This window comes from Canis lupus, chromosome 18, assembly GCF_048164855.1.
Source record: "Canis lupus baileyi chromosome 18, mCanLup2.hap1, whole genome shotgun sequence".
Lineage (NCBI taxonomy): Eukaryota > Metazoa > Chordata > Mammalia > Carnivora > Canidae > Canis > Canis lupus.
The window spans coordinates 55,292,515-55,306,308 of record NC_132855.1 but is presented as its reverse complement, the minus strand read 5'-3'; the positions used below and the strand labels follow the sequence as shown (position 1 = coordinate 55,306,308).

The 13,794-nt window shown below is 36.7% G+C and overlaps 1 protein-coding gene across 10 annotated transcripts in view; it reads right to left on the bottom strand.

Moving 5' to 3' along the window:
• The window catches only part of MKLN1 (muskelin 1), a 211,454-nt gene that overhangs the window by 103,250 nt on the left and 94,410 nt on the right, over positions 1-13,794 (bottom strand). For 9 of the 10 annotated variants that reach the window (XM_072784601.1, XM_072784605.1, XM_072784602.1 and 6 more), the window contains one exon: positions 982-1,124. In XM_072784601.1, the coding sequence (XP_072640702.1) occupies positions 982-1,124 (143 nt within the window). Of the gene's footprint in view, positions 1-981; positions 1,125-2,664; positions 2,764-13,794 lie in introns of all 10 variants that reach the window. The other variant, XM_072784606.1, reaches the window with a different exon arrangement.

Genomic DNA, 13,794 nt, shown 5'->3' with positions numbered 1-13,794 from the left:
GGAAATGTGTGATAGTACCTGGTGTCCTTAGTGTATAACAGGATATAAACATAAAATATGTAAGCAGTAAGAAAAAAATTAAAATAATTTACTTTCCTATCTAACGACTCAGAGCCAAATATTAGTCTGTGAAACAATTAAGTTTTTCAAAATTCTGATTATGATGTCAATAATGTTCCTTTTACGGTTCAATAAACACTCCATTGGTTTAATAGCACCCATTTCATCCTAAATAAAAATAAACCCATGTCACTTCTCTACATAAACAACTAGAATTGAAAACAAGTATTTATTGGAAAATCAGTTACCTTTAGGTTGCCTATGTCCTAAAACACTTTCATGACTTTCATGCAGTATAGATGTAATATTTACTTATATCAAATACTGTGCTAACAGGACACATTATATCACAAATACATTCCATGTGGCTTTGTTTGTCCATTCTATGGTTACCTGATTTTTCATTACCTAGGAGGCAAATTAACACTTTCATTCCTCATGGTCTACATTTTTAAAATTCAAATTTACTGAGCTCCTTCCAAGTGGCAGGCATTATGGTAGATAGAATCACATACTTTTTCTCTTCTCAGTCTCCAATTTATACTAAATTTCCCAAATATTGTTTCCAGATTAAGGCAATTAATCTTAATGCTTTGGATAGAGTCTATATTTTTATAGCGAAGATTTTTATTAAAGCTGAAAATATTTGAGATTGTTTACAGTTCAAAAATAAGATGGGGGGGAAAAACCCAAGTTTTATTCTTCATTAGTAATAATAAGTAGTGGCTGGTGGTTAAAAAAAAAAGGCTAACTCAAGCCACAATATTAAAATAAGCCACTGGAAATACAATGGTAGAAATATTCTTTTCTTCCTTGAAAGAAAAAAAAAATCAAACCATGCAGATTTAGCCACAAAGGGATAAAACTGAGACTGTAACTTGTTTAGAAGACAACTCTTTCTTCCCTATAATCGTAACTCACCTGGACAATAGCTCTGTCATATTTTCTTCATTCATTCCACCAAAGACTTTAAATTTCTTCAAATTGCAGACATGAGTTTTCTCATATTTTCCAAATGTGATGTTCTGGACTATAGCAGGCCTTTCAAGTTTCAGAATCAAGTACTAAAAAAAAGAAACAACCAAATCATAACCTTTGTTTAAAACAAATAGAAAACAACTTTAAAAAAACTTTGGACAGGGATGCCTGTGGCTTGGTCAGATAAGTGTCTGCCTTTGGCTCCAGTCATGATCTCAGGGTCCTGGGATGGAGCCCCAAGGCAGGCTCTCTGCTCAGGGGGGGAGTCTGCAGGTCCCTCTCCCTTTACCCCTCCCCCTACTCGCTGTCTCTGTCTCTCTCTCAAATAAATAAAATATTTTAAAAAAATAAATAAAACTTTGCACAGTTAACCGAAGAATGCATAAGATCTGTCCTATCCATCCTGCACTGGTAGACCATGTTTTTAATGCTAAAGAATAGTATGACAACACAGCCTGTGTAGGCTACCATACCACCACTTTTTCTCAGCATCATCCTGAACTGTAAATGAAGGGGAAGAAAAGGACTAGTGAGATAACTAACGAAGGTGTGTCATTCAATAAAAGATATAAACAGACTATGAATTACCAAATAAAACCAGATTAGACAGCAAAAATAGCAATCACATATTCTCATCAACTACACTTTGATAACAAATTCAATGTTCAAAATCAGTGATAAAATCTTAAACTTAAAAACAAACAGATTTACTAACCAGCCCTGCCAATTTTATTAATTAAAAAAAACTGGGCCTACTATAAATTTGTCTAATGCAGCTCAAGATTTCGTTACACACTGAATAAAATGGGGTCAATTAATTAGGGAACACGTTTTACATTATGTAGATTGTTTCAATTATAAAAACCAAGAAGGAAACTACTATTGGTTGAATATATGGAGAAAATGCTATTCAGAAAAATGATTCAGATGTTTTGCTCCAGTGGCTAATAACGGGTAATACAGGTGACAAAGGTAGAATAAGGATGCCTGGGTGGCTCAGCGGTTTAGCACCTGCCTTCGGCCCAGGGTGTGATCCTGGAGACCCAGGATCGAGACCCACATCGGGCTCCCTACACGGAGCCTGCTTCTCCCTCTGCCTGTCTCTCTCTCTCTCTCTCTCTCTCTCTCTTTCTGTCATGAATAAATAAAATCTTAAAAAAAAAAGAAAGTTACATAAGGGGGTGCCTGGGTGGCTCAGTCAGTTAAGCATCCAACTCTTGATCTGGAGTCAGGTCATGATCTCAGGAGTTGTGGGATTGAGCCCTGCAGCGGGATCTACACCAAGCATGGAGCCTGCTTAAGATTCTCTCTCTCCCTCTCCCTGCATGCTCATATGCATTCTCTCTGTTAAAAAAAAAAAAAAAATTACACAAGAAAAATGTAAACTCTCTATTCCAAAGCAAAACACAGTGGTCTGATAGAAACACACCTTGGGGGCAGCCCTGGTGGCTTAGGGGTTTAGTGCCACCTTCAGCCCAGGGTGTGATCCTGGAGACCCAGATCAAGTGTCATGCCAGGCTCCCAGCATGGGGCTTGCTTCTCCCTCTGCCTGTCTCTCTCTCTCTCTCTCTCTCTAATAAATAAATTAAAAAATCTTAAAAAAAAAAAAAAAAGAAAGAAACACACCTTGGTAAAATTTTAATGTTCGTGGTGCCTGGCTCAATCAGTAAGCATGTGACTCTATCTCAGGGTCGTGAGTTACAAGCCCCAAACTGGAGGTAAAGCCTACTTAAAAAAAAAAAAAAAGGAATAACCTAAATGTTCTGGAAAAACCAGTTAAGTAAGTTTGATACATTCATGCAATAAATTTTAATATTTTAAAAATATTAATGTTTAATCACATTTTGGCTTTATTCATAAATTTTATAATTTCAATTTTTCTAACTCTTGAGCACAAATGTTGAGTAGTGCTACTATTCAACAGTGCTGTTCCACAACTAAATAGGTTTTCATTATTTTTAATTTGGAGAAATAAGTGCTGTAGATATAGCAATAAAGCTAAAAAAAATAAAATTCATTAAGAGCAAACTTTTTTTTTTCTTAAGATTTTAATGATTTGTTTGACACAGAGAGAGAAAGAGAGAGAGAAGAGCACAGGCAGAGGGAGCAGCAGAGAGACAGGTAAAAGCAGGCTGCCTGCTGAGGAGGATCATAACTTGAGCCAATGGGAGATGCTTAACTGACTAAGCCACCCAGGCGCCCCAAGAACAAACATTTTAGAAAAACTATTTTAGAACCTATCATAGAGAGGGGCAGCCTGCCCCAAGATGGCCACTTTGGTATAAAGATTATTTCAAGTTAAAAGTAATCAAAACCCAACAGATATAGGAAAAGCTCTCTACTTCCCCATCAACTGCCCAGCTGGAAAGATCCTGTACCAGGAAGAGAGTAATTAACAGAGGCTCCCCTTTACCTCAGGAACTTATCTGCATAACACTGAAACCTTGTTTTTCCAAACATCTCCTTTCACCTTCTTACTAATGAACTTTCTCCCCTTTGTACCCTTAGAACTTACCCTTCACCTTAGCTCTTGTAAGCTTCACATTGCCTCACTGTCTTTGGAATTTCATGTCTGCGTGGATTCCCCATATGTACAGCTATTATATTTCATTTTCTCCTGTTAATCTGTCTCATGGCAATTTGATTCTAAGTCCAGCTAGAAGGAACACCATGCAGAGGAAGGTCTTCCACCCTGACTATATATCAACTTTAGAATATATGTGTTAATATATTAATTTTTAAATAAAATATAATGTACCACAATCTCTTTTTCAAAGGGGGAACACACACAGAAAATCAAAGAATTATCACGATAGTTTGAAATTCAGCCACAGAATTAAGCAACAAAAAAAATTTTTACTGTTCAAAACTTGTTCACAATTTCAGTCTTGAGATATTTTTTCAATGTGAGAAAGGTGATTTTAAAAATCCTTTTTAATCACATCAATAATTACAATTTATAAGGAACAGGGTGATATAAAGGAAGAAAATGGGAGAAGGGAGCTAGTGTAGTAGGACTTTAGAGCTTTAGATGGGTTTAGCAGTACAAGTGCTTCAAGGGAACTGAGACTTAAAGGATGAGACACTGTATTATTAGTTTCCTCAAACTGCCATAACAAATTACAACAAACTTGGTGGCTCTTATTCTCTCAGAGTTCTGGAGCCCAGAAGCCTGAAATCAAGGTGTTGGCAGGACCATTTCCCTCTGAAAGCTCTAGGAGAGGATCCTTCTTTTCCTCTTCTAGTATCTAGTGGCTCCCAATGTTCTGGGCTTGTGCCAGTGTAACTCCAATCTGTCTCCAGGTTCACACGGCCTTCTTCCTGGTGTCTTTCTGTGTTGGACAAAGATACTCCCCATTGGATCTAGGGCTTAATGTGATCCAGGATGATCTCACCTTGAGATCTTTAACTTAATTACATCTGCTAGGATCTTTATTCCAAATAAGGTCACATTTTGGGATTCCATATATCCTTTGGGGGTGGGGGGATAGTCACTACTCAACCTATTACATAAAACCAGCAATGTCAAGTGGTATGTGTTAAAACTGAAAAGGTAGGCAGTCACCAGGGCATTCTATGCCATTATAAGAAGGGTGATTTAGAAACACGATGAGATCTATTAAACATAATGGAAAGCCAAATCTGATTAACATTACACACACACACACACACACACACACACACACACACACAATGTGCTTTATGGAGAATAAATCAAAGACTGAACTGAAAGACCAGTTAGGATGCTGTTACAGTAATTCAAGGATGAGATGAAATGAAGACCTAGACTAGAATGGTAGGAGACAAAGAGGATTAGACAGCTTCGACGTATTTTGGAGACAGAATAAATGGAATTTAGTGATAGCTGGATGTAGGAAGAGGACCGAGAGGTATCAAAGATGATGATTTAGCTTCTAACTCTAGTTAACAGGGTAAATGGAAATATCATTTACTCTGATCGGAAGGGCTGGCAAAGAAACAAAACTAGAAAAGTCCAGATCCATCTCTATGTATGACTGAAAACAATAGTGATTTATGAGGTTTTATGATTCTGTGAGTTCAATGGACAGTTCTTCCAGTAGTAAGTAGATCCTAGACTCAATCATGTTGCTATCTCAGCTGGAGAAATGGACTTAGTTGGGGTGGAAGTGAGGAAGAAGCTGAACTTCACAGGGACGATTAAACCTTTCCATGTAAGACTGTATCCTTAAGGAGGTCAGGTGGGCTTTCTTCAGAGCACTGCGCTTTCAGAGTTCTAAGAGAGAACAGAGCTACAAAGCCTATTAAGGCCTTGCTCAGAAGCTGCAGTAATATTTTCGTAGAATTTCCTGGTAGTCAAGCAAATCTCAAGGCCAGTCTAAGTTAGAGGAACAGACTATCTTGCTGGAAAAGAGCGTAACATATGACCATATTATGAAATCTGGACTCTAGTCTAGGTGGAGTAGAGAAACACAAAGGGGTTTTAAGTTGTGGAGCGACAACAATAAAATCAATACCCATTCAGGACTAGAAACCCTCAGAAAACTATACAAAAAAAGGGCAACATGGGCGGCCTGGGTGGCTCAGTGGTTTAGCGCCACCTTCAGCCCAGGGCATGATCCTGGAGACCCGGGATCGAGTCCCATGTCGGGCTCCAAGCATGGAGCCTGCTTCTCCCTCTGCTTGTATCTCTGCCTCTCTCTCTCTCTCTCTCTCTCTCTCTCTGTCTCTCATTAATAAATAAATAAAATCTTTTTTTTTTTAAAAAGGGCAACTTTCTCAACTGATAGAGGACATTTATAAAATATCCACAGCCAGCATTGTACTTAGTAAAGATTCCCCCTAATATTAGGAGAGAAAGTTGGAGCCAGGAGGGAGGAATACAGAAGACAAGAAAATATTTCCAAATCAAATATCTGGTAAATAACTTCTACACAAAACATTAAAAAACCTCAAGATTCAATAATAAGAAAACACAAAACACATAATTTTAAAATGAACAAACGTCTGAATAGTCACTTTACCAAGGAACATATAGAGAAGTCAAAACAGGCATATGAGTAGATGGTCAACTTCACTAAACATTCTTAAGATGCAAATTAGAACCACAAACACTTATACATTCCTTTACATTGCATTTTTATTTGTTAATAGACAAAAACTAGAAACAATCTAATGTCCATCAATAGGTAATTGGATAAATAAATTGATATGTAAGATACAAGAGAATTCAGCTAGGCAACAAAAATGAATGGATTACTGACACAAACAATACAGATGAATTTCAAGATAATCTGAGTGAAATCAGACAAAAGGAATCTGATCTTTCCACAGAAATACAGTATCTCTCCATTTACTTAAAATCCTAGAAAATGCAAATAAATCAGCAGTGAAAAAATACAGATCAGTCGTTGCCTAGAGATGGGGATGGAGGTAGGTGAGACAAAAGGAAATACGGGAAACTTTTGGGTAGCAGATGTGTCTACCCAATATTTTAAGTATGGTAGTATTTTTGAAGGTACATGGATAAAAATTTATCAAATTGTACATTAAAAATATGAAGTTTATTATATGTCAATCCCTTAATAGTTATTTAAAAATTATAAAAGTTAATATTAAGAAAATAAGTAAGGTATAGCAGGGTGTTCAGTCCATTAGGCATCTAACTCTCGCTTTTGGCTCAGGTAATGATTTAACGTGTCCTGAGACTGGGCCTGCAGCGGGCTCTGTGCTCAGCTCACGGAGACGTCCTCTTAAAGATTCTCTCCCTCTGACCCTCCCCTCAATTGCACTCTCATGCATGATTCTCTCTCTAAAATAAATAAATCTTTAAAAAAAATAAATAAGCAAGCCACAGACTTAGAGAAGATATTTTCAATATCTGAGAACTTACATCCAGAAAAATAAACAATTCCTACAACTCAGCAATAAAAAAGCAAACAGCTCCATTTTTAAAAAGTAAATAAAAGAATTCACAAAAAAGATAAATGAACGGCCAGTAAGCAAATGGAAGAAAGTTCTTAAATCATTAGTTACTGAAGAATTATAAATTAAAACCACTTCATACCAACAATAACCACTAAAATTAAAATGTGTGTCAATGCTAAGTGTTTAAATGTGAGGCTCTGAAGCAAATGGCAGTCTGATAATTTCACATAAATATATCCCTACCTTATACTGCAGTAATTCTACCTCTAGATATGTACCCAGAAGAATAAAAAATACATATTAGTTGTAAAATCTTCAAAAAGAATGCAGCTTTATTTATAATCACCAAAAACAGAAACAATGCAAATGGTCATAAACAGAAGGATGGGTAAACAAGTTAGGGTACAGGGTGCCTGCGTAGCTCGGTTGAGCAACTGACTCAATTTTGGCTCAGGTCATGATCTTGGTTCATGGTTCATGAGATCAAGCCCCACATTGGGCTCCGTGCTCAGCAGGAGTCTGCTTAGATAATCTCTCTCCCTCTTGCCCCATCTCCTGCTCTCTCTCTCAAAAATAAATAGATCTTAAAAAAAAAAAAAAAAAAAGCTACGGTATAGCCATAGAACAGAATAGTATTCTGTAATGAAAAGAATGTAATATTGATGCACACAACATGGATGAACATAAAAAACATTCTGAGCATAAAAAGTCATATATAAAAGTATATATAAAAAAAAATAAAAAAATAAAAAAAATAAAAAAAATAAAAAAATAAAAGTATATATACATTACTCTATGACTCCACTTATATTAAATTTTAGAACCGGTAAAATTAATCCATGCCAAAAGAACCTAAACGGTGGTTGCCTCTGTATGGAAGGTGAGATACATAGGGATTCACCAATAAGAGACAGAAAGGATCTTTCTGAGGGGATAGAAACATTTTATATCTTAATAGAATTATTTTTATGTGTGCATTTTTCAAAATGAATACCGTACACTTAAGGTCCATGTAAATTAACATTAGTTAAAAATGTATTATACAGGGATCCCTGGGTGGCGCAGCGGTTTGGCGCCTGCCTTTGGCCCAGGGCGCGATTCTGGAGACCCAGGATCGAATCCCACATCGGGCTTCCGGTGCATGGAGCCTGCTTCTCCCTCTGCCTATGTCTCTGCCTCTCTCTCTCTCTCTCTCTCTCTGTGACTATCATAAATAAATAAAAATTAAAAAAAAAATTTATAAAAAAAATGTATTATACAATATACAATGCTTGTTTTACAAATTTGAACAAAATACCATTAAGACACTTTATAAATTTACTGGTATCCTAGTTTTACACTAAAAATTATACTGAAATTCACATATTTTCTTATATTTCCTTCCTTGCTTTGTACATTTTCTGATATTCTTGTTATGATTCATCAGAAAAAGAATAATCTGGGTATTACAAAAATGAATATACTCCTATCCACCCACCACACACACACCAACTATATTAGATAATTACTAAAGTTCCTCTGACCTGCTTAGACTATGCAGAAAGAAGTGCCTGTTATTTGTTAAACAATCTTAACTGCCTTCTCTGGCCCCAGAAAGCAAAGGATATTACCTAAAATCATACTTTTACTTAAACTGCTTCAGAAGGAGCTTATAATTTTAGTACAAGAGTTATGATCTAATTTTTCCTAAGGAAAGACTGTGCAACTAAGCATACATTTTAACCAACCCTATGATACATACCAGTCACCCTGAAAAATAGGTTTTCCGTGGCAGTGTCAGTAACTCCAATAAAATATTCTGATGATTACGATCTTTTTTTTTTTTTTTGATGATTACGATCTTAAAGCATTTATGGGGTTTTCATTCATGCTATATTAACTTCCCACCAGCACAGATGATTCTACATTAAACCATGTTTTCTCATTAGGTCTCAAAATACTTGTGCCACACCACAAAGAAAATGGCTTAAATTTAAACTTAAAAATAGATTTTAAAAGTATAAAAATGAAATTTAAAAGAAATTACAAATTCACCATCCTGATATAACTACTACCACCACCACCATTTTGGTATTAATTCCTCTATGCACTCACACAGACACATTCTTTTTTTTTTGTTTGTTTAAAGATCTTATTTATTTATTCATGACAGAGAGAGAGAGAGAGAGAGAGAGAGAGAGAGAGAGAAAGGCAGAGACACAGGCAGAGGGAGAAGTAGGCTCCACGCAAAGAGCCCGACGTAGGACTCGATCCCAGTACCCTGGGATCACACCCCGAGCCGAAGGCAGATGCTCAACTGCTGACACCCAGGTGTCCCACACACATTCTTTACATAAGTGGAATATCATACACGTTGTTTTTAACAGGCATAACTTAAGTAATTGTTTGTTTGTTTTTAAAGACTTTATTTATTCATGAGAGACACACAGAGAGGCAAACACAGACAGAGGGAGGAAAAGCAGGCTCCAAACAGGGAGCCCAATGCAGGCTTAATCTTTAAAAAAAAAAAAAAAAAGGAAGCGCATGCTCAGAGAAAGAAGGGGAGCCAAAAAGCTGTAAAGTAGGTCTTTGCTCCAAAGCTCTGAGTATGATGGGCTAATTGCTTTTTTTAGAGGAGAGGCAGCAGCTACAGGAAAGTAAAAAAAACAGGAAAGCAGAGTTGGGGAACAATGAAAGTTGAAGACAGTTGGGAATTAGGGTTCACCAGGACAGACAGAAAGATACATAAGAGATTTATCATGGAAACTGGCTCACACAATTATGGAGGCTGAGAAATCCCACAGAATGCACTCTACAAGCTGGAGAACCAGGAAAGCAACTCCTCCAACCCCACGCAAGCCTTGAGATAAATGCAGTCCTGCCCAACACAGTGACTACAACCTCCAAGAGACCTTCAGCTAGAACCACCTAGCTCAACCACTTTCAGATCCCTGACCCTCAGTAACAGTGTGAAACAGTAAGTGCTTGATTTTAACTGCTAAGTTTGGGGTAATTTATTTATTTTTTAAAGATTTTTTTTTTTTTTTAATTCATGAGAGACACAGAAAGAGAGAGAGAGGCAGAGAGACACAGGCAGAGGGAGAAGCAGGCTCCATGCAGGGAGCCCAATGTGGGACTCAATCCCGGGTCTTCAGGATCACACGCTGGGCCGAAGGCAGGCGCTAAACCACTGAGCCACCTAGGCATCCTTGGGGTAATTTATTATACAGCAATAGATAATATGGCATCCAAGGCCAAAATAAATATTAACAGTTCTATTTATTAGGTAGTTAGGTCCAAACAACTTCATAAATATTTATGTACTGATAACTTAGTAGCCATTTGAGAAAACAATAGACATAAATCAAAAGAAAAATATTTGGATTTCATTCCTAGATAAATATAATTACTCACTAATGTGACATCTGCCTGCTGGACACTGCACAATGCGTCAAACATTTGAACTAGACTGGAATCTACCACCCACATTTCCTAAAGAACATTGATTTTCTACATAATACTTGTTTTTTTTTTTTAAAACAGCAAACACAAACTTCCCAGCTTCGCCATGATACCACTGAAAGGGAAATATAGAAATTAGTAAGATAGAATGCTACTTTTCAAGGATCTTACAATCTAATGAGGAAAATACACACTAACAACTAACCACAACACGAAGTAGAATGAAAGGAGTCCTATGATTCTATGATGGATACAAAATAAGTATTTATGCTATCAAAAAAAAAAAAAAAGATGTGATGTTAACTAGTAATAGAGCTATACTTTGATTTACCCACTACCTTAGAAAACGACTTACAGATAATATAAAATATAAAATTTAGAAATCCAGAAATAAAACACCTAAGAGTACATGATAACCCTAAAACCTTATTTTTATGGATGAATAAACACAATTTTAGAAAGGTGAACTCTCTGACCCTAGTTTCCATAGATCAGTGGTAGATTATTTACAACAATATGTGATAGAGACAGAAGGTATACAAAACAGAGCAAATCAAGAATCTCCCCTACTTTTTCTTCCTAGTCAAAAATAATACCAGTCAGAAGAGAAAAGAGAAGCAATATTCAACTTTTGTATTTAGTCTTTAAAATGTATACATATGATTTTACATTTTTCAAAATGCTTTCATAGTCAGTTTTCCTCACCTGGGTAACCACCACCCAGTCAAAAGCTTCCAAAATCTCTTGCCGGGATTACTGCAATATCACTTTTCATTTCTTAATACATTATTTATTTTGTGTATTGTCTTTCTCTCTCCTCAAAAAATAAGCTCTATGAGGGCAGAATATGTGTCCTGCTTATATCTCACTGATTTTCCTTAGTGATATACTCCAACCACCTACAAGAGAGTGTAACATACAGCAGCCACTAAATTTGCACATACTGAATTGAGTGAATGAAAGTTACAGACAAAAGGTGAGAAGCTACTGCAGGATAATTCCTGGTCGATGTACACAAACCTTCTCCCGGATAGTCAAACACTAATCCAGGTGCTGTGAAGGAATTACGATAGATATAATTAAGGTTCCAAATCAGTTCACTTTAATTAAAACAGAGATTATCTGGGTGGGCTGCCCTAACCATGAGTCCTTTGAGTCTAGAAATCAGGGATAAGAAGTCAGAAATTCAGGGTGGGACACCTGGGTGGCTCAGAGGTTGGGCATGTGCCTTTGGCTCAGGGCATGATCCTGCCATCTGGGGATCAAGTCCCAAATCGGGCTCCTTACATGGAGCCTGTTTCTCCCTCTGCCTGTGTCTCTGCCTCTCTCTCTCTCTCTCTCTGTCATAAATACATACATACATACTAACCAAATAAAGTAACATTAAAACAAAAGGAGATCCTAGGAAAGGCTCTCAGAACCTAAAATTTCACGATTTCAGTTTTTTGGAGTCTTCTTTTTTCTTTCTGATTCTCAGATCTGTTCAAGACATGATAAATGAATTTTTAGTTACAGTAGAGTCACTTCTCATTACTTGTGGATTCCTTATTTATGAATTGGCCTACTCACTAAAATTTATTTTCAGCATCAAAATCAATACTTGCAGCACTTCCATAGTCATTCCCACACATGCACAGAGTGGCAAAAAATCTGAATTGCCCAATGCCTACTCTCCAAGCTAAGGTGAAACAAGGCTCTACCTTCTTGGTTTAACTCTACTACACTATAAACAAATGTCCTTTGCACCATCTATGTTGTGTCACATCTTTTGATCCCCAAGTAGAGTGCTGAAGTGATATCTAATGTTTCTGTGATGTGCCTTACAGAGGAAATATGTGTCAGGTTGGGGCAGTAATACCCCCTTTCCAAAGGAATTTCAAAGAAGTTCCCTGAGCCCCAGAGAAACTTCAATCATTCCTTCAGTGCCCATTTGGCTTGAAAAGTTATTATTATTATTTTTAAAGATTTTATTTATTCATGAAAGACACAGAGAGAGAGAGAGACAGAGACACAGGCAGAGGGAGAAGCAGGTTCCATGCAGGGAGCCTGACGTGGGACTCGATCCCGGGTCTCCAGGATCATGCCCTGGGCCGAAGGCAGGCGCTAAACCGGCTTGAAAAGTTCTAATGAAGAGGCCATTGCATCCCTGCAGCAAAGGGAGCACCTAGAGCTAGGGAAATGGGAGTCCAATGGTGCCACCTCTATGTGAGCATTTCTGAGTCACAGGACCTATGACTACACAAAACTATGTGGAAGTTCTCTTAGAACATGTTCATTTTTCTCTGGCTAAATCTAATGGTGTCAAAACCTTAGTTTCCTCAAGAGTCTGCCACATGCCATCAGGTAGATCCTGAGACTTTGTGAAAACTCTCTGGTTTCCCTGTGGCAAGACTCACTAATATTGAGATCCATTCTCTTTGGACTCTTATCTCAAGCTTCATTCAAGTATGAATTGATAGTACTATGGCTGTAAATTCAACGCTAATGAATAAATGATACATATAACATACAGTGCCTGTAAACAAACATACATGAAGTAAGGTTATATACTGATTAGTAGAGAAAAACGTTATCACCAAAGACACACAGGAGTCTAACTGTGTATTTCCCCTAGGAGCAATGGCTGAGTATTCACTAGTGCAGAGTTCATGGCAACTTTATAAAACATAACTACTGCGAATAACAGAATCAATGATCTATAAAACCAAAACATGTTAGAAATAGAAATACTTCTCACAGTTTTAGGGCAGTAAAGTAGCTAGTACATGCACCAAATCCTTACAATTACCATATGGTCACTGGGGAGGTAGATCGCTAAAAACAAATATGGAGAAATATATGTAAGGCACTAATTAATGGTAACACTTCATGAAATAAGGATTCTACTTATCCAAAATTAAAATAACAGAACTAAGTTATATATCCTGAGTACCCTCTTAAGTGCTCTGAAATATGTAAGTCAGGTAGTAGTTTATTATTAAACTACAAAGGTAAGTAATTTTTTGTATCTGTCAAATTAATATTATTGACAATTATTTTCTCAGTGATCTAGGACAATAATATTGCCATTTTACATAAAGCACATTACATTTTAGAATGTTTTTGGACAATTCTTTTTTATTCTCATAACTGCAATTTGCAATTTGGGTTACTAAATTTTTCATTTCTATTGTGGTCTTTTTTTTTTTTAATAGTTCCCAATTCTCTGCAAAATTCTTTTTTTTTTAATTTTCATGTATTTATTTATTTTAACAATATTGCATGAGGTTTCAAGCAAATTTTTAAAAAATATATTTTATTTATTTATTCACGAGAAACAAGGGGGGAGGTGCGGGGGAGGCAGAGGGAAAAGCAGGCTCCATGCAAGGAGCCCCATGTGGGACTCCAGGATCCCGGGACTCCAGGATC